The 24697-nt window shown below is 38.3% G+C and overlaps 1 protein-coding gene across 1 annotated transcript in view; it reads left to right on the forward strand.

Annotated features, from left to right (window-relative positions):
• Nucleotides 1-24697, forward strand: part of PRKCQ (protein kinase C theta) — a 189767-nt gene that overhangs the window by 57973 nt on the left and 107097 nt on the right. Inside the window, exons 2-4 of the mRNA XM_027838577.1 lie at nt 2577-2702; nt 7737-7936; nt 13434-13498. Coding sequence (XP_027694378.1) covers nt 2585-2702; nt 7737-7936; nt 13434-13498 — 383 coding nt within the window. The 5' untranslated portion in view covers nt 2577-2584. The remainder of the gene's footprint in view (nt 1-2576; nt 2703-7736; nt 7937-13433; nt 13499-24697) is intronic.

Genomic DNA, 24697 nt, shown 5'->3' on the forward strand with positions numbered 1-24697 from the left:
ACTGGGCCACCTAGATGCCTCTTACATCATTCTCATGCTCCTGATGATGAAACCGATGTTCAGAGGTTAAATGACATGTCCAGAGTTACAAGGGTAGTATTTATTAAGAGACGTGATTGGAACCCAAGTCTTTTGATTGCAAGTCTTGAATGTTTTCAGGGGTGCAGTAGAAGACATGACCTGGACTTAATCTCACTCAGTTTTAGTTTCATCATTTGTAAAATGGGGATAGTTGGATTGTGGTGAAGATTAAATGAGATAACCCATGGAAGACACTTTACGAACCTTAAAGTATTATAGAGATGTTAGCTTCTAGCTCTTATTTTTCATTATCACATAGGTCCTTATCTCTTTCGCAGGTAACAAAAGGCAAGAGAAGCCCTTTGTGAAATTTTCTTTGGAGTGCCCAAGTTTCTAGTTATTGTTCCTCTATTTATAATCCTAAAATATGATTATTCTTAATTGTCTCTCTTTATGTAAGGTGGAGGATGAGTTGAATGGGCAGCTATTATTGTCTTTGGCTATCACGAGAGTAGAGGAAAGATCTCCTTGGAAGGCATGCATCGGGACAAGTCAAGAAGTACTTATTAAGCTCCTACTATGTTTCAGGCATTGTCCTAAGCACTGGGGATATAAAGAAAGGCCAAAACGCTACCTGTCCTCAAGAAACTCACAATATAATTAGACAGACACATGCAAACAGATATGGACAGACAAGATAAATTAGAGACGATGTTAGAGAGAAGATGAGAGGGACCAGGAAAGGCTTCATTCAGGAGGCGGCACTCTAGCTGAAACTCAAAGGAAGCCAGGGAAACCAGGAGGTGGGGGGGAGAACATCCCAGGCATAGGGGATACCTAGTGAAAATGCATAGAGTCAGGAGATGGGAGTCTTGTGTGAAGAATAGCAAGGAGGACAGAGTCACTAGATCATAGAGTATTTGGATGCAAGACAACTGGAAAGGCATGGAGGAAGGGCAAATTATTAAGGACTTTAAAAGCCAAGCAGAAGATTTGATATTGGATCCTGGAAGTAAAAGAGAGTCACTAGAGTCATCTGGAGGACAAATTTCCAGAAGAGAGAGAAAGGAAAGGAGTGACTTTTCCCCACTAAACAGCCAATGATTATTTTAGGTATAGATACAGAAGAAGGGCAGGGCAGCTAGGTGATGCAGTAGATTGAACGCTAGGCCTGGAATTAGTAAGACTCATCTTCCTGAGTCTAAATCTGGCCTCAGACACTTACTAGCTATGTGACCCTGGGCAAGTCACTTATCCCTGTTTGCCTCAGTTTCCTCATCTGTAGAGTGATCTGGAGAAGGAAATAACAAACCACTCCAGTATATTTACCAAGAAAACCCTAATCAAGCATTGGACACAACTCAAAAACAACTGAAAATAGAGGAAGGACCAGAAAGAAATAAAATGCACTCAACTAATAATGTGGGGCCAAAACTGGTGAAGGTTAAGAGAAATCATGTTTCTTGACAAGGTCATACAGGGAAGTATGTAGTGATCTGGGACCAAATTCCTGGGAGTCCATGTGCTAATTAATAGCCATGTAATAATCCAAACAACATTGGCAGAGTTTATTTATATCAGTATTTTTGGTTACTTAGCATTCATGAAACTTTTGATGACCCTTGGATTCTTATGATGTCCTCCATTTTCAGATGTTTCATCTTATGATGTCCTTTCATTTCAGATTTTAAGTATTTCACTTTGTCCATAGAGAAACCCCATTTTAAAGAGTTGGGAAGAAAGTGTTTCCAATATGATATGAATAGGTAGCATAGAGCATGGTACCTGGTTGTCAGGAAGACCTGGGTTCAGATCTGCTCTCAGACACTTACTAGCTGTGTAACACTGGGTGAGTTACTCTAACTTCTGTCTACTTGAATTTCCTCGTCTATAAAATGGGAATAATAATAATAATAATAATAATAGCATCTAAACCTCCTGGGGTTGTTGTTATGGTAAAATGAGATATTTGCAAAGCACTCTGCCCATCTCGAGGAGCTATATAAAGGCTAGCTATGATTAGTCACTGAATGCCTGGAACCTAAAGTACATAAATAGGTCATGCAAAAATGATGTGGTGTCATGTTTACATGTACATTTCAAATCAGCAGGCACTTCCTAAACTCATTTTCTTCTTATGGTCTGTTTCCTGAGTGTATACTCGAATGCTGACTGAAGAAAGAAATGACACGGCAAAAAGATCAACATCCCAAGTGGCTCAGCCACTGAAATGCTGTTTTTATTGTGGGCAGCCATAATTCCATGAGGTTATTGTCCCCACCGAGCTGAAAGCGTCCTTTCAGAAGCATCCCAGTAACCTGTTATCCAGGGCTAGACAAAGAAATACTAGTCCCCAGCTGTGTGTGGTATTGCGGCTTTGTGTTAGACCAACAAAATATGTTGCAGAAGGGGAAATGAAAAGCGATTGCCTGCTCAGATGGAGTATCAGCCCCATTTGGCTCTGGCTGTCGGTGATAAGGCACTGGCCTCGGGTGGGTAGGGGTGGGAATGAGTTTGAGAGCCCTGAAATAGTCTTTGTCCTCTCCTTTCTCAAGGAGCTGTCATGTCGCCTTTTCTTCGAATTGGTTTGTCCAACTTTGACAGTGGGCCTTATCAGCTGTGTCAAGGAGAAGTGGTCAGCCCTTACTGCGCAGTGCTCGTCAAAGAATCTGTTGAATCAGGTAAGCCACGGGAAGAGCTTATTCAGGGGGAGAGAGGAAGAGGAGGTGGCTTTGGTGCAGGAGGGCTCCTGCGGCCAACTTTGGGGCATGACCAGGGCACAGGCGTTCATAGAGGCATGGCATTTCAAAACTGGAAGTGATATCAGAGTTCAACTTGCCCAAGATGGGGAAACCAGGGCATAGAGAGGTAAAGTAATAACAAAAATCATCCAGTTAATTAGTGGCATAGTCAAGACTAGTAATCAAGTCATCCAACTCTCAGTGTAGGATTCTTTTCACTATGGCATGCTGCCTCCATTTGTTATAAATTCTCTTTCTGCCTCAGAATTTCCCTAACAATGTTTACAAACAAAGCCAAGAGGAGAAGGAGGTTCATGGAAATTCTGTTGGAGAAACAGCAGAGGACTTACTTTTAAAAAAAAAGTGGAGGTGGAATTGGCGACCTAAATTGTCTGGTCTGGCTATTTACACCTGTCCAATTTCTTTCATTCTGTTTGAGTAGACTGTTTATGTCACTTTGGGAAGATCTATAAAGAAAGAACCTTTACCTATCTGGATGTCACTCAATCTCCTTGGCCTCAGTTTCCTCATCTTTAAAATAAGTTAAGATGGGCTAGACAGCTTCTGAGGTCACTTTCAATTCTAAATTTGTAGTCATCTATCAGATATATGAGTTCTGACAAAAAATAATCATGTATAGGGGCAGCTAGATGGAGCAGTGGATAGAGCTCCAGCCTTGTAGTCAGGAGGACCTGAGTTCAAATGTGACCTCAGACACTTGACACTTACAAGCTGTGTGACCCTGAGCAAGTCACTTAACCCTGATTGCCCAGGCAAAAGCAAAAAAAAAAAAAAAAGAAAGAAAGAAAGAAAGAAAAAATCACATGTGACCCGAGTCTCAAATGTGTAAGAGTGTGTGTGCGTGTGCGTACGTGTGTGTGAAATGTAACTATGATTTAAGATTCCTTTTGTGGGCACAATCAATCAACAAATATTCATTAAGTACTTATAGAATGCCAAGAACTGTGCTAAATGCAGAGGATCCAAGTAGAAACAATTAGACAAATTAAATTCCCAAGGAACCTCCATTCTAACTGGAGAATACAATGTCCAAAATGCTGTTTGGTTAGTTGTGTGAAACCTGAATTCTCTTCATCATCACATCCATCAGTCTGCATCCCCATTAGGTCTTTGCTACCCCATTCCAACCTAAATCTTATGTTGTTTTGAGCCAGAAAGAGGAGGCAGCATGCCATAGTGGAAAGAATATTGACTTTGGAGTCTGAGATAGGTCCCTCCCCTTTATTGCTTCTGTGAGCTAAGGCAAGTCTGGAAGAATCTGGACCTCAGATTCCTCATTTATAAAATGAGAGTTTCAAAGTGTAAGATCCCTAAGGTCCATTTCAATGCAACATCCATGAACTTTAACCCAAGCCCTTTGCAGACTAACTTTCTTTTATTATTTCCCTGTTTTTATTTCTCACATCAGTAGACATGATTTTGGGAGGTTACACTGCCAAGACCTCACTGGTGTCAGCCTACAATAAATCTTTCATGATTCTCTTTTTCTTTCATGACAACAGAATCACAAATTTAGAATGGGAAGGAGTCATCTAGCCCAACCCCCTCATTTTATAGATGGGGAAGCTGAGGCTTTCTGAGATTAAGAGATTTGCCTATAATCACCCAGGTAGTAAATAGCAGAAACTCTTCAGATTGGGAGCTGATGTGGTGCTACTCTAAACTTTGCATTTGGGAAACCTTAGCTAAGTATGTCTTAGGTGGGATTCCCTAAGTGCAAATTTTAGAAAGACTTTGTTTTCTGATGTGCTCCAAAATGAAAAGTTGCTTGCTTCAGGGAGTATGGCGCTGTGGCAGTCACTCTCAACCCACCCAAACCGAAGGAAATGGATTGTCGGCCATTGTTTTGCCTGTGATCCCAGTTGAGTTTTGTTTTTTTTTTTTTTTCCCTGGTCTGGTCTTTGATACAGCCACCTAACTACCCCAGAAGTGAGTATACAGCTGCTCCCAAATGAAAACCTTTCAGATGTCACTGAAGTCTTTGAAATGTAAAATGCCTGCCTTTTTCAAATCAGCTTTTGACCTAATGGGCCTCCTGGATCTAGTTCCCCTTATAACCACAGGTCTCACTGACATTTGCCTCCTGGGGGGGATTTCTTTTTGGCCGAGTGTTTGAACTTGGTCTAATCAGTGGTGTGGATCAAGGGACCTTGCTAGAAAAAAAAAGGAAACTTTGCTTTTCTGAAAGGTTAACCTGTGAAATTGTTGCAGGCCCCCTTTTTTTTTTCCTAGACCTAGTACAAGATCGCACTGAGATTAAAGTGGTGTTCTCTGGCCTCAAGACACATCAGGCTATGGAACCATATTTTCCTTGACAGGTCAGGCCTTGGCAGGGAAGAAGCTTATGGAAGGGTCCCAGGAAAGGACAGGAGAGTGGAGGTCAAGCTGGTAGTTAGACTCTAAGAGTATGAGGCTTCAAAATAAAATGGTAAAGATTTCTGAATTCTCTTACTCTTTCTTGGGTAACAGTTAATCTCAGGTTGGTGTTAGACATTTTTAGAAAATGAATGGGTATAAAACTCTGCTTTGAAGTGTTTTTGTTGGTGTTCTTTTGATGGTGAATAGTTTGAGAAGAAAGAGAGAAGAAGCTAAAAGGTAATAAAAGCAAAAACCTTTTATTGGTAGTATAGACTTAAAACTGGAAAAGGTCTCCAGAGGTCACCTAATTAATCCATTGGTGTCAAACTCAAATGGAAAGGGGGAGTGAGGTGAGCAGGGGACCACTAAACCCTTCAAGCCATATATTGATTTAGAAAACCACATATTAACATTATTTATGTTCTATTGTGGGGCAGCTAGGTGTGCAGTGGATAGAGCACTGGGCTTGGAATCAGAAAGACTCATATTACTGAGTTCAAATCCAACCTCAGAGACTTACTAGCTGTGTGACCTTGGGCAAGTCACTTAATTCTGTTTGCTTCAGTTTCCTCATCTGTAAAAATGAGCTGGAGAAGGAAATGGCCAACCACTCTAGTATCTCTGCCAAGAAAACCCCAAATGGGATCAAGAAGAATTGGACATCACTAAAGCAACTAAACAGCAATGAAAGCAGAGGACAAATTCTGGAAGACAAGCATTTATTAAGTACCTACAATATATCTGGCACCTTGCTACGTGCCTTACAATTATTATTTTATTTGATCTTCACAACTACTCTGGGAGATAGGTACTATTATTATCCCCATTTTACAGTTGAAGAAACTGAGATAAAAGTTGAGTAACTTGCCCAGGGTCACACAGCTAGTAAATATCTAAGGTTGAATTTGAACTCAGGTCTTTCTGGCTCCAAGCTATCTCCACACTCTGTCTACTGCATTATCTGGTGGACAGATGCTGTATGTTTTGTGCAAAGACCAGTATAGATAAGTTCAGGTAGATTTGTCACCAGAAGATTGGCCATAAAGTGACAGATTCATGGAGAATGCTCATCAAGGCTTACAGGGGTTGCAGTTTGCCCTAGCGGAAAAACTACAGTATCCACATAATGAAATAGGAGATCCTTGAAGGACTGACATGTTGACTCAGAATCAACATTTAAATAATGATTTAATTTTCGCTTTCTGTAAAGGATAAGGAAGAGGCACTGGAGAATATCCAAGGTAGATGAAAGATATTTGCAAACAATGCAATATTGTGAGTAATTTATCTTTAGATTATATTGTAGGAATTCTGAAATCAAAATTGTTAAAAAGTTAAAAAAAATCAATAGAGAAATAAATTATATTGTAGGACATGTTTCCTAGGAAGGATACTTGTAGGTAGCTAATCCCATCTGAGTTGGATTCTTTAATAGAATCTACCACCCAGAGTTCTACTTGCTAAATGATATTTTCCCTAGACTTGGAACTCCATCTTAAAAGTAATCCCATAGTCTTGTCTCCTAATTTCACCCATTTCTACTATCACCATGCTGAAGTGTTGTGCAGGATAGCAAAGGTTGGGTGGCAGCTGGGTAAAGAAATGCTCTTATCCAAGGAAGGTGTACTCCTGAAGTTTAAACGATGTTACCCTGAGATGGTGTAGTCAATGCAGATTGTAGTATAATTGGCGATTTACTCATTGTAAAAGACTTTTTAAAAGCCACAATAAAAGACTGCTTATGATGAGCTCAAAAGTATGCTGGTGTGTCTTTCAAATGGATACATAATCTTTTTCGATTAGTCATTCTTCCTCACTTGTCAGTGAGCTAAGTCAGCCACATGGTCTCCCTATTATACATCAGGAAACCGAAACCAAAAGAGCTTTGGTAAATATATTCTAGGTCACAAATCAAGTAATTGGTAGAATGGGAATAACTTTTCCGATAGATACAACATTAGTTTAGGTCAGGTCTTCGTGCCAAAAGGAAAGCAATTTACTGATAATCCTGCATACAGGAAAGGAGATCCAGTAGATTTCAAGACTTTTGTGACCAGAATTATCCAAATTGATTATTCAGATGAATTGCTTTGCTGTGGATCTAGTGCTCACATACATGCTACCCTATGGTTTACCCTTGTCTCTCCGATTTGATGTTTCCCAAGGTTAGGGACTATATCTTTAAAATTGTGCTGAGCATGGTTCAGGCCCTCAGTGAATCCTTGTTTAATTTAACTGAATGTCATACTGATCTAGTTTAAGGGAATAATATATAAGTTTTTCTCTTTAAGTACTTTGAAGTTTGAAAGCAGATCAAAGCATACTATTTGCTCTTTTTTTTCTGATTTGTCTTGTTTCCTCTTTCATGTGGTCCCTCCTATTAGTTCTAATTCTTTGTTACAACACGACTAATGTGAAAATATGTTTAATAGGAATGTATATGGAGAACCTACATCAGATTACACACCATCTGGGGAGGGAGCTGGGGAGGAAGAGGGAGAAAAATTTAAAACTCAAAGGCATATAGAAGTAATTGTAAAAACTAAAAATAAATTAATAAAAAAGAAAAATAAATAAATGTCTCTCTTTTCATAGAAAATGGGCAAATCTATGTCCAGAAGAAGCCTACCATGTACCCACCCTGGGACAGCACTTTCGATGCTCATATCAATAAGGGGAGAGTGATGCAGATCATAGTGAAGGGGAAAAACATTGACCTGATATCTGAAACAACTGTAGAACTCTATTCTTTGGCAGAGAGATGCAAGAAAAACAACGGAAAGACAGAAATCTGGGTAAATGTATTTTGTATGTAACGTCAGTCAATCAAGCATTTATTAAGCGCCTATTGTATATTAAGTGCCAGGGATACAAAGACAGGCAAAAGACAGTTCTTATTTTCAGGGAGCTCATGGTCTATTAGGGAGGATGACATGAAAACACCTATGCATAAATGTGTGTGTGAGAGACAGAGAGAGACAGAGACAGACAGAGACAAACAGAAACAGACAAAGGAGAGAGAATAAATTTGAGTTAATCAACAAGGGAAAGGAACCAGCATTAAGAGTAATGTTAAATTTTAATATTGGTGGCACTAAAATTGTCGTTACTGGCATGTGATGATTTCCATCTTGTAGAAATTCATTGAGACCAAAATGTCTCTTGTCTCACCTAAAGGTGAGACGGTGCTGACTCTGGTTGGGGAGGGGAAGCACTTCTCTGCAATTTTCACACAGGTATATTTTAAATGTGATTTCTTAGCCATAAAAATGAAGCAAGGATAATAGGTATGATTTAGAACAAGAAAATATGAAAGCTTAGAAATGTGATGCATATCGGCTGCATTTAAAGAACATGCCGGGTTTGATTATGGTCAAAATGAAATAAGCATTCCAAAGACTATGCCCTGAAAAGAGTCTTGGATGTGGAGTCAGAGTACCTGAATTCGGGTCCCACCTGTCACTTCCTACCTGTGTGACCTTGAGGAAGTTGTGTCCCTTCTTTGGTCCCCAGTTTATTCATCTGTAAAAGTAGGGACTGTACTAGATGTGTGATAAAATCCCTTTTGGCTCTAAATCTTTGATCCCATGAAGTTGGCTTAGAAAGTGCCACCAGTTCCCCAATCATGGATATTATCTAGCTGGGAGCTTTTTGGTTTGTTTTGTTTTGTTTGGGGTCCTTAGGATGTCCTTTTTAAAGGGATGGAGATAGGAGTAGCACAAGGTCAAATGAAGTAGAGAAATAAAGTGTGGAAAAAGAAGTTAGCTTTTTAAGTTCACTTTAATTAACCTTCACTAATTAACCAAGGTACCATTTGCTTCATGATCCTATAATTATTTCAGCTAACTTCCACTGTTTGTCCAGCAGCTATTTGAAAATTTAGGTTGAGATTTTATATCGGTCTCATATGCTATTAAAAAAATTAAAGGGTAAGTGGAGCATGGACCATAATGAAAAGCTTAGGGGCTCAGAAATTTAAGAAGAATTTTATATTTGAGAATTAAGTTGAGGAGCAGCCAGCTTTTAAGAGATCAGAGCACTTGTTTTCTAATATTCTTAGAATTTAACTTTCTTACAAGCCATAAAATATTATATGTATGTATATTCAATTTAATAGGAGCATGTAGGTGTTGCAGTACATAAAATGCCAAGCCTGAGTCAGGAAGACTCATCTTCCTGAGTTTACATCTAGCTTCCAATACTAGCTGTGTGACCTTGGGCAAGTCACTTAACCCTGTTTGCCTCAGTTTCTTCATCCAAAAAATGAGCTGGAGAGGGAAATGGCAAACCACTTCAGTATCTTTGCCAAGAAAATCCCAAATGGGGTCATGAAGAGTTCAATAAAATTGAAAACAACTGAACTGATGACATATCTCATCTATACTGGTTTATATGTCTTAATTAAAGTATACACATTGCTATAATACACAAAATAATCTTTCTTTATTGTTTCCAAAAAAGCCTTTTTTATACTGCACATTGGGCTTAAGAACTGGAGAGAGGGTCTTCTTTCAACAGCCCATTAAGGTGATAAGTTTGTCAGATTATCCAGTTGTCATCATGGGAGGCAGAGAGAAGTAGAGCCTAAGGAGAAGAGGGAGAGAATCAGGACCGAACCAATGTCAGAGGATAAGAATAAACATGACAGCAGCAAATACAAAGTTGGGAGAGAAGATAGTGATCAAACAGGGACAAAGACTAAGGAGGGTAAGCCTAAGTGAGGTGCATGTGTTGACATCTGTGCTTTGAGCATTTGGGAAGGAAAAGCTGGGAAACATGATGTCTAACAATGAATTCTACTTGCCTGCTAACTCTATCTTTGCTGATGATTTATATTAGTCTTTGGGAATTTCACTAACTGTATACCTTGTCATGTTCAGCTCTTTATGTAACCAATTACATGGTTTGTGATCTTTTCTAATTTTGTTCTTCATGGCAATTAAAGAAAAACTATTGTTTTTACATTCAGTAGTTCCCTATTACCTGTAGAATTAAATACAAACTCCTATGTCATTTAAAACCGTTCACAATCTGACTCCAGCCCATCTTTCCAGTCTTATTTATTACACATTATTCCCCTTCATATACTTTATGGTTCAGCCAAACTGGTCTACCTAGTGTTCCTCAGATATGACATTCCATCCCCATCCCCATACCCATCCCCATCCCCATCCCCATCCCCATCCCCATGCCTTTGTACAGATTATCTATCCTATGTATCTGGCATTTACTCCTCACCTCGGCCATCTAGAATCCCTGGCTTCCTTCAAAGATCAGCTCAAGTACTATCTCCTACTTGAGGCCTTTTATGATCTCCCAAATTTCTAGTACCTCATTCTTCCCCCCATGAAACATTACCTTGTATTTACTTTGTATATGATTTGTTGATACTTCCATGTGTCCATGTTGTTTTCTCTAATAGAATATAAGCTTCCTGAGGGAAGAACTATTTAATATTTGTTTTGTGCACCCCAGTGCCCAGCACAGTACCTGGGATATAGCAGACTCTTGAAAAATACCCATTGATTTATTAATGTCAACAATCTATAATAGTGAAAAATTACTTTCTTAAAACTAATTTTCTTTGCCATTTTCCCTTTGCTTTTCTTGGAATCCTAAATTTGTGTTTATAGTTCCTTTTCTCAAGTTTGTCATTTACCCTTAAACCCTCAACTAGCCCTTCCTTTCTAAGCATCAAACTCAGTATCTTTACTAGTTAGTTAACCTTTTGTACCAAAATACTATTTTTTATGCAGCAATCAAAACTGACTCGCCATCTACAATGCATTAACATATAATGCAATGTTTTTCTTTTTAGTAAATTTTATTCTGAGCTTAACACCCCATACAATGAGCATTTCCATACACATGGTAGAACAGAAGGAAAAGAGGATTATATATAAAACTGTGAATTTTTATTATGTAGATTTTGCTCTTCAAGTACATAATAAATTCAATGTGTAACTTTCAAAGCCTCCCTGATTGTATGTAATTCCTTCTGGCTTTTCTTCTGTTCTCCTCTCATTGGGGGTGGGGGGAAGAAGGAGGGAGAACCAATGTACCTTCTCTCAACTCCTTCCCAATAATGCATTATTTTTCCAGGGAATAACTGCTTAGTTAAAGCCCCTCATAAACCATAAATGCTATATATGGGCAACTTTGCTGGTAAGGTGTTCAAAGAATGCTCAGTTTTCACCAGTTTATTTTGATATCAAGCTCATAACCATAAACTTCATTTATATTTAGCAGATATTTACTGAGTATGCAAGTCATTCCTTTCCCTTTTGGTATATGTTTTGGTTTGGTTTGGTTTGGTTTTCTGTCAGCCTTCACCTGATATGGAATGCTAGGTGGCACATTGGATAGAGTGCCTGCCCTAGAGTCAGGAGGATCTGAGTTCAAATCCAGCCTCAGACACTAGCTATGTGACCCTGGGCAAGTCACTTAACCCTGTTTGCCTCAGTTTCCTTGTCTGCAAAATGAGATAGAGAAGGAAATGGCAAACCACTCCACGATCCTTGCCAAGAAAACCCCAAATGGGGTCACAGAGAGTCAGACACAACTGAAATGACTCAACAACAACAAAACCCCAAATAACTTAGTCCAAAGAGTGAGTCTCTGCTTACTTGATACATAAACATTTATTCTTTGACATACTTAACTTTCATTCCTCAACAGACTAGTGTTGTGCAGTTCCATATCCTAAAAAGAGATTTGTTCTCACATTTTCCTTATTCTACTAACAACTCAACTCTTAACTGTGATCATGAACCAAGGCCTTGGATTTTTTTTAAATCTCTCGTGCTATCTGTATTATTAGAATAATGATACCAACGATCTGGTTCCCTTTGTCTTTGGTTTGACAGAATAATCTTCCTTAAGCATGGGTATGACCGTGCTCAGGAATTTTCATCGGCTCCTTATTGCCTCTCTCGTAAATTACAAACTATTCAGCCTGGCATTTAAACACCTCCATAATCTGACTCTAACCTACCTTTCTAGTGTTATTTCTTATTTCCCCACTTCTCACACTGTTATAAACAAAGTAGAATACTAGCTCTTCCTGGAACATGGCATTTCACCTCCTGGCTCCGTGCTTGAAGAGGCCGTCCGCCATGCTACCTCATTTCTGTTTCTGAGAATCCTCAGCTTCCTGGTTGTATTTCTTCTGTTAAGCCTTCCTTGACCTCCCTGACAGTTAGTGTTCTTTCTCTTCTCTAGCCTGTCTCCTATTGCCATTAGACTGTGAGCTCCTTGAGAAGGACTGTCTTTTGCCTGTTTTTATATTCCCAGCAGTTAGCATGGTGCCTGACACACAGAAGGCACTTAATAAATGTTTATTGACTATTTCCTCATCTTTGCACATGTGGCTTCCCAAAATACACAAACTCCAGGAAGGTAGGAACTGTTTTGGTTTTTGCCTTTGTATTATCTCCATTGTCTAACATAATTTACACATAGTAGATGCTTAATAAATGTTTGTTGAATTTTTTAATTATTTCAATATATTTCCATATTTGCCATTATGTGTTTGTTGAATTGATTTTAATGATTTCTTGCATTTTCCTTAGAAGTAATACTACTGTATGCTAGATCATTGCATCATTTCTTTATGGGAATTTTTTCATCACCTCCTGGACTAATCTAGCTTAAAATGTTCCCTACTGGATCACGTGGTTCCTTGTTGAGGAGACTCTTCTGATTTTTTGATTAATTACTTTCCTTTGCCTATTTAATACCCTTTCTATCTGGATTGGCCAACCATGGTAAAGGAAGTTGAGTAAATCTATTTACAAAGTCAGAATTTATCTGTCCTTATGTCTTATCCTTTGTTTAGCCTAAAAATTTAACACTAAAGCCTGTGCCCTTTACCCGTTCCCTTGTAATCCTTCCATTATGACCAGGATCTAACCCGGGGTAGGAAATTTTCTGACCTGTTCGTACTCATCAAATAAAAATCTTAAAATGAAAAAAATCTAAGTCAGGACAAAGCAGGCCACTGTACAACTCTCTTAGAAACCTACTATACTCTCCACTTACCCCTTAATTTTAGATTTTGACTTCCAAAAACCAGCCATGAATTTTGAGGTGTTCTAAGTGTCATTGGCTGCCTTTCAGACCATTGCTACTTCTAGTGGCAATAACAGATAGGGAAAACATAAGAAATGAAAAGTCTTCCATACAGAATCATCAGTCACTACAATAACCAACCTTTACTTGCCAGAGAACTTTAAAATGCTTGGGGTTCTCCTCTCACTGTCTGACTAATGTTTCTTTCTTTCTCTCAAACAGTTAGAGCTAAAACCTCAAGGCCGCATGCTAATGAATGCAAGATACTTTCTGGAAATGAGTGGCAAGTGATACCTTTTTTCTTACTATTTGGGAATGAGAAGGGCAAATCTTTTCAGACATGTGCTCTTTTAAAATGTCTCTAGTGGTGGAAAAGGATGGGGGTAGAAATGGAAATACTCAAACATTCCATGTTGTTGATATGTCCAATGATGTTCGTAGCTTGAATGGATGAACTTACTCTGTGGGTCGCATGTATAACAGGCTATCGGTATTTTTACTGTCATTCTTTCATTTTCTTACTTTAGGTAAACAATGCTTTTAATTCCATTTTTGAGCGTAGTTTTGAATCCAATTCTAATTTGGAAGAGTCCTTTCTTTTATCATTAGTCTGGATTCATATACATGTATATACTAGCAAGTAGGATACCAGGTGATAATGTTATATCAACAATAATAATAGCAGCTAGGCATTTATATAGCACTTACTATGTGCCAGGCACTATGCTAAGCACTTTACAATTATTATCTTATCTGATCCTCACAACAACCTTGGGAGGTAGGTGCTATTATTAGCCCCATTTTACAGATGAGGAACCTGAGGCAGCCAGCAGTCAAGTGGCTTGTCCAAGGTCACACAGCTAGTAAGTCTCTGAGGCTGGATTTTAACTCGAATCTTCCTGACTCCAGGCCTGCCACTCTATGCACTCCGATCCCAGCACTCTATTCACTGCACCACCTAACTGCTTCTTCCAGACTACAACAATTTAAAAAATAACCTAAAGAACATAGATGGGTTGGGATTTGCTTCAATGCAGATGTACCTCCATGACTGAAATCACACATCCTAGAATTGTCAAAGTTTGTGTTTATAGTAAGTGTGTATGAGCTCATATTGAGTGTGTGGAGGCACAGGTCATCTGTATAAAAGTAACATGACATGACATTTATTTCTAAGACATACAGGAAGAATTTAAGCAACATTGATAATTGAGAGTATTGTGGAAATGCTCTGGATTCAGAAGTGTAGGACCAGAATTTAAATCATGGCTCTACCCCTCCCTGGCTGACTTTGGGTGAGCAGCCATGTGCATCATTTCCTTATCTATAAAAAGTAGGGCCTGGTCTAGGTGACCCTGCTGACTCTAAGTCTATGATATGCATGTAATAGAAAGTGCTCTGAACTGGGAAAGGCCCTGTTCTACCACTGATTAGCTATGTGGCCTTGGACAAGTCACATAAACTTCTCATTCTTAGGTTCATCACCTACCATGATGAAGGTATTAGATTAGTTAATGTGACATCCACAGATCTTTTTTGTGACTGGATTCAGGGAGTCTCTGAACTTAGATAGGAAAAAGAATCACATGTTTATTTTCACTAACCCTTTGTTTCCTTTGTATTCCTATGTATATTATTTCTTGCAATTTAAAAACATCATTGTGAGTAAGGGTCCATAGGCCGCACCAGACCACCAGCGAGATCCATGACACAAAAAAAAATGTTAAGAACTCTAGAATTAGACCATTTTTCTTTTCTTTTTTTTTTGGTTTTTTTTTTTGTTTGTTTTTTTGCGTTTTGGCTAGGCAATTGGGTTAAGTGGAATTAGAAGTGGAATTAGACCATTTTTAAAGTTCTCTCCCAGCTCTATAATTCTGTGTCTGCTACCATATCAAGTATTGCTATTAATCACTCTCTATTTAAAAAACAAACAAAAAAAATGATACAAAATGTTACCGTGAATTTAAATTACATGTTTAAAAAGAGGCTTGTATCATGAAAGCCATATTTACATATGCATTGTACATAGCCATTTGCTGCTTCTGTGGCATCTGGTTATTTTCTTATGTGTGTGTATATACATACATACACACACATAAATATATGTGTGTGTGTATATATATATATATATATATATGCTGAGTATCTAAGTACTCATATTAACAACTATAAGTCATAATATCCTAAACCTAGGAATGTACATGAGAGTATTCCTATGGTAATCAGATGTCACTTATTCCTAATTTTTTTTTTGGTCAAAGATAAAGAAAATTTTAATTTAGGCAGGTCTCAAATAGGGCATCTAGATGGCACAGTAGATAGAGCACTGGCCCTAGAATCAGGAGGACCCTAGTTCAAATCTGGCCTCAAATACTTATTAGCTGTTTGACTCTGGGCAAGTCACTTAACTTCTTCAGTTTCAGTTTCCTCATCTGCAAAATAGAGATAATATTAGCACCTTTCTTGCAGTGTTGTTGTGAGGATCAAATGAGATCATTGTAAAGCACTTAGCACAGTGTTTAGCATACAGTATGCACTATATAAATAATAATTATTATTTTTGGCTAACTCAAAATACTTATGAAATAAATCATTTAAGGATGTCTATTTAATCTAAGTCACATATAAGTATAATGTTTTGAAAATACTTTGTTATATATATATTGACTTGGGGAATCTGAAAAAAAAACTTTCCATAAATAAAAAGAAATTTCAATTACTGGCTTAACATATTAATGTACACACATATATGGATTTTAAAAGAATGTTTTTTCAAATAAAAGAAAATCTACACTGTTCTCACTACTTCTTTCAAAACGCAGCATTATGTAAATTGAGAAATCATTTGAATGCAAGTTATTTTAGGAAAGAATTTAGATTTCTCTTTTAAGAAACAGCTTCATGAATATTCATACTGCTACAGTGAAACTTGAATTTCTCATTTGAATGGAGGAACAAATGCAGGTGAGAAGGAAAAAAAAATCCATAAAGTTTTACCTTAATTGTACATGTCTGGCAACATTTTCAAAATAAATCTCTCTTATTTTTCTCATGTTGATATAAAGAGGCAGTAGGGATGGTTGGCATAATGCTGGTCTTGGAATCAGGGAGATAAGAACTCAAATTCTACCTTCCCCACTTCCATTTTGTGACCAAGACAAAGACAATGTATTTGGACCTCAAACAACTAGCTCTCTAGGTGGAGAGAGTTTTCACACAGATAAAACTGCAAGCCACTGATATAGTGTTGCTAATGTAGGATCTGCATCACCAAGGCCATAGTTAGTGGTTTTCCACCCATATTTTCAACACATACTAATTTACCATGTGATGCTAAAAATGGAGGGTAGAGGGTGCCTGGTATGAAGTATTTATTGCAGTGCTAGGCACTGTGGGTTACAAAGTTTTTCCCACAGTACCCTCCTCCTGCCTTTGAAATGTCATCATTCCTTAAGTCCTGAGCTCCTGTCTTTTCTCTCCCTAGGGTCTCTCCCTTGGCAATTTCATCTACTCCTACAGTTTCACCTACCCCTTTCATATATGTGACTTAAAAATCTGTATTTCTAGCTTTGATAACTCTCTCAAGATCCACACCTAAATTTTCCATCTGCCTCTAAACCTAAATGTTTCATCAGTATCTCCAAATAAACATGCTGAGTTTACCTAATTTATCTACTCCCTTTACCTCCTGCCTTCCTTATTCATATTAATGAAATCAACGTCCTCCCAATCACCAACTCATATCTTAGAATATTGGGGTTTTTTTTTTAATTCCTTCCTCAGCATTCAACTCTCATGTTGATTTGTCATTTCAAAGGTGTGGATACCAAATCCCACCAGTTCTGTCTCAATAATAACTCTCCAATCCATTCCCTCCTGTCTGTCCCCCCACCCCACCCCCATTTTGGGTCCTTAACACCTTTCCTCTACACTATTTCAGTAGCCTTCTATCCAGTTTCCTTACCTTCAATATATCCTTCACAGTAAGACCAGATCCATCTTCCTAATACATAAGCTCTCATTAGTCATTCCACTGCTTAAAAAACTTTCTGATGATTCCTGAATGAAGTAGGAATTCCTTAGCCTAGCATTGAAAGCCTTCCAAAACCTGGCCCCCATTTACCTTCTCAGCCTCACTGCAGACTACTTGTCTGAACTCTCCCTTTTCTTATGACTATCTTACGTACTTGTCTTACTCCATTTTTATCATAGCTTTTATCATAGTTTTTTTTTTGTATAATATATCATCTCCCTTACTGAAGTTTAAGATCCTTGGAGGTAAGGCTATATTGCCTTCTTTATCATAAGTGCTGAAACAGAAACAAACACTGTAAATGAATGAATGAATGAATGAATGGAAAAGCATCTATTATAGGCAGCTAGGTGGTGCAGTGGATAGAGCACTGGGCTTGGAATCAGGAAGACTTCATTTACATGTATCCAAATCCAGCCTGAGTCACTTACAAGCTGTGTGACCCTGGGCAAGTTGCTTAACCCTGTTTGCCTCAGTTCCCTCATCTGTAAAATGAGCTAGAGAAGGAAATGGTAACCCATTCTGATATCCTTGCCAAGAAAACCCCCAATGGGATCATAAAGAGTCAGACACGACTGAAAGAACTCAACAACATGTACACTGTGCTAACCACTGGAGATATAAAGAGAAAAAGTAATAAATACAGTCCCTGCACTTGGGATGCTGGTTCCTTGGACAAGATAGGGAATCAGTCAATGTATGCTAAGTTGAAGCATAAGAGGTGGTCCCTGCTCTTAAGCGGCTTCACTCTTGTGAGGGATGGAGGAGGGGAGAGACAAATAACATAATTAAAACAAATAACAAGCATTGAACAGTTTAATACTGACTGCAACTATCAAGGGAGTTCAGAGAAGAAAGAGAGCATTGTAGAGTGTAGAAGCTCATATTGGAAATAGGATTTAAACTGTTCTAAAGAATGAGCAGAGTATTTTTAGGCATAGGGGAAGAAAGTCATAGATGTAAAGTATACAATGAGGATGTTGGCCCTCCCAGGGGTGGGGAACCTGCGGCCTCAAGGCCACATGCTGCAGGTTCCCCACCTCTAGACCCTATTAGGGAAAAGATTAGGAAAAGAAAACAGGCCCAACAGAGACTTGTTAGAGTTAGAGAAACTTGGAAAGCCAGGCAGAGGACTTTGAACCTGATTCAGGAGACAATGAGTTTTGAGTAGAGGTGGGATATAATTAAAACTGTTTTAGAAGGTTGGTCTGTCATCATTGTCAAGGTTAGAGCAGAAAGTGGAAATATTGGAGATAGGGAAACCAGCTGCAAGATTGTTGAAAACAATTTAGGAGTGAAGTGATGAGGCCAGAACTTGTGTGATGGAAAGAGAAGTGAAGAAAAATGAAAATCTGAAAACATAACAACATGACTTGGTGACAGGTTGTTGTTGTTCAGTTGTGTCCAACTCTTTGTGAGCCCAAAAGGCAAAGATACTAGAGTGGTTTGCCATTTCCTTCTCCAGTGGATTAAAGCAAATAGAAGTTAAGTGACTTGTCCAAGGTCACACAGCTAGTGAGTATCTGAGGCTGGTTTTGACCTCAGATCTTCTAGACTTCAGGCCCCAGCACACTATCCACTGAGCCACCAGTGACAGGTTAGCCATGGGCAATAAAGGAGAAGGGAGAATCAAAGAGAACTACAAGATTTCTAGCTTGAGAGCATAGTGATACCGCCAACAGAAGTAGAGTAGCTAGAAAGAGAAATTGGTTTCAGGGGAAGATGAACTTAGTTTTTGAAATATTGAACTTGGAAAGAAATGACATCACATACCCACAAAGAGCATGACAGCTCTTTCCTGTGGGATACTTAACCTCTCCTACTCTCATCTCAAAGGACATTAGGTCTCAGCTTTTTCCTTTCTCCCTAATCCTTGCAGACCACTGCTCTGCTGCCAGTCCTCTTCTTTTTCTAAAGTCTGCATCTTCTCCTATCACCCTTTCCACATCTTCCTTGCCAGTGATTTTCCCCAACCATGACACATATGGAAGCTTCTCTACCCTGCCTCATGCCATCTCTCTTGCTTTTCAACATGAGCATCCATATGAACAGTTCATCCAGCATCTTGAGCTCACATCCCCTTGTCCTTCTAGATCCCAATGACCTTCATCACTGTGCCACATTAGCTAACCACAACTACATTTATACCTTGGCATAATTTGACTTTCAGTACCTCAAACTCAGAGTTCACCTTTCTGACCATGACCTTCTAACCTTAGAGCAGTTCTCATACTATACTTCTATCGATCTTACTCTTTGTCCTCATCACAGTCTCCTAGGAGTTGCTTAAGACCTCTGACTTCACCCTTCCTAATGTCAATTGATTCTTACCTAGTTGCAATCATTTCAATGTTGTCCTCTTTAGTAACATATGTTCTCTGGCCACCTTGACCATCTACTGTGTCTATTGTGCCCAACTCTAGGGCTAGAGATGTGTCCCAATCTCTGTTTTGCCCATTGCTAGAAAAACTTATAAACCTGTGTTGAATGGGATCACTACCAGTAAGTGCCATCTGACTTAAACTGAGCCCTCTCTTATGCTCAGAAATCCTTTTATTCCTCTCCAATTAACTCACCAACATATTCTTCATGGTGGTCCTTCCAAACTTATCCTATTCCCCTCTATTCCCTCTACTCCTTGCTTCCTTATTCCTGGCAGATGACCTTGATTGAAATAATCAAGACCTATCTCATCTACCCTTTCTGATGCCTCAAAAATCTCTCCTGGGTGGGGGAGGGAGGGGAGACAGAAGGGAGGGCAGAGTAGGGGAAGGGATATTCAGAATGCATGCCATCTTGGGGTGGGGGGAGGGGCAAGATGGGGAGAAAATTTGGAACTCAAAATCTTGTGGAAGTGAATGTTGAAAACTAAAAATAAATTAATAAAAATAAATTTTAAAAAAAAGAAAAAAAAATCTCTCCTTCCTCCCTATTCTGCAGTTCTAAATATCTTCTTAGTTCCTTCATCTGCAAAATGGCAATAATGATACCTGACCTGCAGTACTTAAAGGTTTTTGTCAGGATCAATGCTTCCTAAACCTCAATGTCAGATATTATTACTATTCATATTTTCTATTCCTTCCTGACTCACATGTTGTTTTTCTTTTTCAAGGCTAACCTTTTTTCCACCACTTGTTTCCATTCTTTTCACTGCCTCCCACCTGCTCCATTGTCTTCTCCCTGAGCCATCAATTTTTCCTTTTCCATTGGCTCTTTCTTCTCTTTATATATGCTTAAATATGCTTAGATATTCCCTGTCCTGTGGGGGGGGGGGGGAATCATTGCTTTGAATCTTCTACATCTGTAGCCAGCATCCTATATCTTCTTCTGCCCAACTCCCAAAAGTATAGCCTATGCTTTTTTTGCCACCACTTATTAACTCTTTGTAATCTAGCTTCCATCCCTACTATTTTATTAAAACTCACTTCTCCAAAGCCACTAATCACTGAGGATCTTCTAATACCTAAATCCAGTCTCTTTTCTTTCCTGGGTTTCATTTACCTTTATTTGATCCTGTTAAAAACTCCCATCTTCCTGAAATCCTCTCTAGGTTTCTAGGATATGATACTCAAGATTTCATCTCTGGCTGTTTCTTCTTTCTCCTCCATTGGCTTCACTTCCTCCTCTGTCACCTAAATATGAGAAAACCCCAATTCTATAAACTGTCTCCATCTACTATCTTATATTGTTAGTTATCTTTATATGTGTACTCCATCTCCTTAATTAGATGGCAAGATCCTTAAGGGCAGGGACCTTCTTTGTGTCCCTCCAAAAGAATAACCACAGTGCTTTTCATCTACCTGGTAGGCACTCAATAACTGTTAACTGATTCATTGAAGCATAGGTAAAAAGAAGGGCCTAGAGGTGTCATTTTGGAGTCATCCAGGTGAGAGTTAAAGCTCTGAAAGTAGATAAGCTCATGAACATCAGCATGACTAATGGATAGAATTCTGAAAAATGCAGGAAAGTTGCCATTAAGTAAATAGATATATTAAGAAAGAAGAAGGATTTGGAGGGCATAGTGAAGAACAAGGAAATGCATTTCCAGGACACACAAGAGACGCAAATCATTTTTTACAGAAATATAGTCAGGATGTTTAGTGTGAGTCATTTCTATTCATACTACTAAGTTCATATGTTTCTATTTATCTCCACCCAAAAAGAGGAATAGGTCTAAATCTTAGATCTCTCTACACTAGCCCAACACAAGCTGTAACTGTATCTATATAATTATGCCACAATTAGGCAAATGCCCTAGTAACATTTATCTTGACACCCCACATCCACAAATTCTGGTTCATTTTCAGCCCCAACCCAAGAACAAATGTACAGGTTCCCGCTAGCTCTAAGGAATTTGTCCCTGTCTGAGATTATGGTCGGTAAGCATCTATTGAGCACCTGCTATGTATCAGGCATTGTGCTAAGCACTGGGGATACAAAGAAAGGCAAAAGACAATTGATGTCCTCAAGAAGCTCCCTTTCTAATAGAGGAAGCAACATGCAAGCAACTATGTACAAATAATCTTATGTAGAGGATGAATTGGGAGTAATCAACAGAGGGAAGGCACTAGAATTAAGGGGAACTGAAGAATCCCCCCCCCCAATATATACACACGCACCTACCAACACACGCTTATACACACCTGCGCCTACCACCATCATTACTTCCCTTTTCTGGCTTAGAACCACAAGGTTTACCTGGGAAACCAGAGCAGTCCAGGGGAAATAAAGAAGTTTATGTCTGCTCTGGACCAGTTGAAACCTCCATTTATGTGAAGGTTCTGAGGGTCAATGGAAAGCACCGTTTTCTGGGACATTCACCTGATAGCATAAAAGATTGATCAGACAAAACCTGTTCTCAACTATAGTGGAAGCCACTTAATTTAAATATGTATTGACCAAACACTTCTGATTGGCGAGAAGCTATCAAACCACTTAGCTTCTTCTGCCAACTCCTCATCTCTGACAATGAGAGGTTTGGACCAAATTATTTTTAAGATCCTTTCAATTTTATAAATGTTTATGATTTATAATCACTTAAATGAGTTATCATCTTACTCTTGCTACTTGTCACTCTTTATCAGAAATTCCTGGAAATCACATTATGCTATTTATCCATCACAGCCTTACCTGTTTAATAATAACTCGCATTTCTCTATATCCTTATAGTTCAGAAAGCTAATCATTTTTCCCACCACATCCCTGAGAGGTGGTGAATAGTGCAAATATTACTGTCCTCATTCTATAAATGTGGAAACTGAGACTCAGAGAGCAAATGGGACTTATTTGATCATTACACAACTAATGAGTGTCAGAGTTGGAGTATATAAACTCAGGTCTCCTGACTCTAAGCCCCAGGATCTGTCCACTGCATAACAACAGCCTAGGTTTCACCAATTTAATTTTTTTTAATAATAAACTTTTTATGTGTTTACCACACAAAATTTTGCTTACAGCACTATTGTTGCTAGTATCTAATTTGATCTACATATTAATCATATATATATTATATATATATGAAATATATTTTTTTATCACTGTCTTACAGATGAGAAATTATGTTTTTGCCTTTCTTTGTATCCCTAGTGCTTAATAGGGTACCTACCTAGCACATAGTAAGTGCTTAATAAATACTTGTTGACTACTGATTTCATGTGTGTGTGTGTATGTATGTGTATATACACATACATACATACACGCACACACACACACACACACATATTATCAGCTAGGTGGCACAGTGAATAGAGTACTGGCCTAGAGTCAGGAAGTGAATCTTCCTGAGTTCAAATCTGGCCTCAGACACTTATTGGCTGTGTGACCCTGGGCAAGTCACTTAACCTTGTTTGTCTCAGTTTCGTCATCTATAAAATGAGCTGGAGAAGAAAATGGCAAACTACTTCAATATCTCTTCCAAGAAAACCCCAAATGGAGTCACGAAGTGTTGGACATGACTGAAACAACCAAACAACAACATATATACAGATACATATACATACACACACAGACATATATAAATACATACATACACATACTGATTTGCCTATAGTTACAAACTAATTCATATCATAGCTAAGACTAGAACCATCCTATATCATGTTTGTCTTTTGTTTTGTCCCAAGAGAGGTCATAGTTTGGTCTTTTTATCTCACTGATTCTCCCAGGCAGACTACCATGACAGGTATGTGTGTGTGTATGTGTGTATATATACATGTGTGTGTGTATATAAATTATGCGATGGGTAGATATAGATACATAAGTCATCCAAAAAGTCTTAGTTCAGTTCTAAGCTACTAAAACTTAAAACTGCACTAAGACTTTTGAGACACCTTATATACACATATATATCAATGTATGTGTGTATGAATGTATATCATTCTACTTATGTAAAATTAGGATAATACTTGTATTATCAATATCAAAGGGTTGTTTAAAGATATATGTACATATGCACACACGCATATAATACATGTATGTACATATGCTGTTTTATTTACATATGTGTGAATGTATACTATGTGTGTCTATGGTTTATATGCATACACATATACACGCACATTCATATATTCCCTCCTTGTCTTTGCCTGCAAGCTTCCCTGGCTTCCTTCAAGACTCAGCTTCAGATCTCCCCTTGTACAAAAAGTCCACATAGCTAAAAGTGCTTCCCCCCCGCCCCAGATTACCTTCCATTTACCCTGGTTATATCATGCATGTCCAGTGTTTTGGTTTTCTCACATTATCTCCCCCATTAGAATATGAGCAGCTTGAGGGTACATGCCATGTTTTTGCCTTTCTTTTTGGTTCCAAAGTTTAATAGGATATCTAATACATAGTAAGTTCTTAATAAATACTTGTTGACTGATTACACACACACATTGATTTTATATATCCATATATAAAAAAATCAATCAGCAAGTATAAACATACGTAGATGGATATAGATATATCAATAGAGATATCTCATGGCATCGATATGTCTGTGTATATACAAAACAGACATACACACATATCAGATCATGTGTGTGTATATATATGTGTCTATATGTATATTGTACATATGTATATGTATAATTGTCATTATACCCTGTCTACCCAGGCTGATGAACTAAGAAATTTTTACTTTTATGACTGTTAAATTGTTCTAAGCCCTAGAAAAACTAATTCCTCTGTTGCTGATAGTGACTACTTTTTTCTCTATAATTGGTAACTGACTATCATCTTGTTAAGAAAAATTTAGCCCTTAGGAAAAATAATCTCTGAAAAAAAGTCAGCTCACAACAACCCAAGAGAAGTAGAGGATTCAGCTCTGAGTTTGGGCCAAGAAAATCTATATCATAGGATGGTGGAAAAGGAAAAGTCTGTGACTTGCAGGGTTTGTTACTGAAAAATCATCATTTGGGGCAACCAGTAGAAGCAAGAAAGCAGAAAGAAACCTCTGAGGAATATTTCCATG

This window comes from Vombatus ursinus, unplaced genomic scaffold (genome assembly GCF_900497805.2).
Source record: "Vombatus ursinus unplaced genomic scaffold, bare-nosed wombat genome assembly UNPS02014830.1, whole genome shotgun sequence".
NCBI classification, from domain to species: domain Eukaryota; kingdom Metazoa; phylum Chordata; class Mammalia; order Diprotodontia; family Vombatidae; genus Vombatus; species Vombatus ursinus.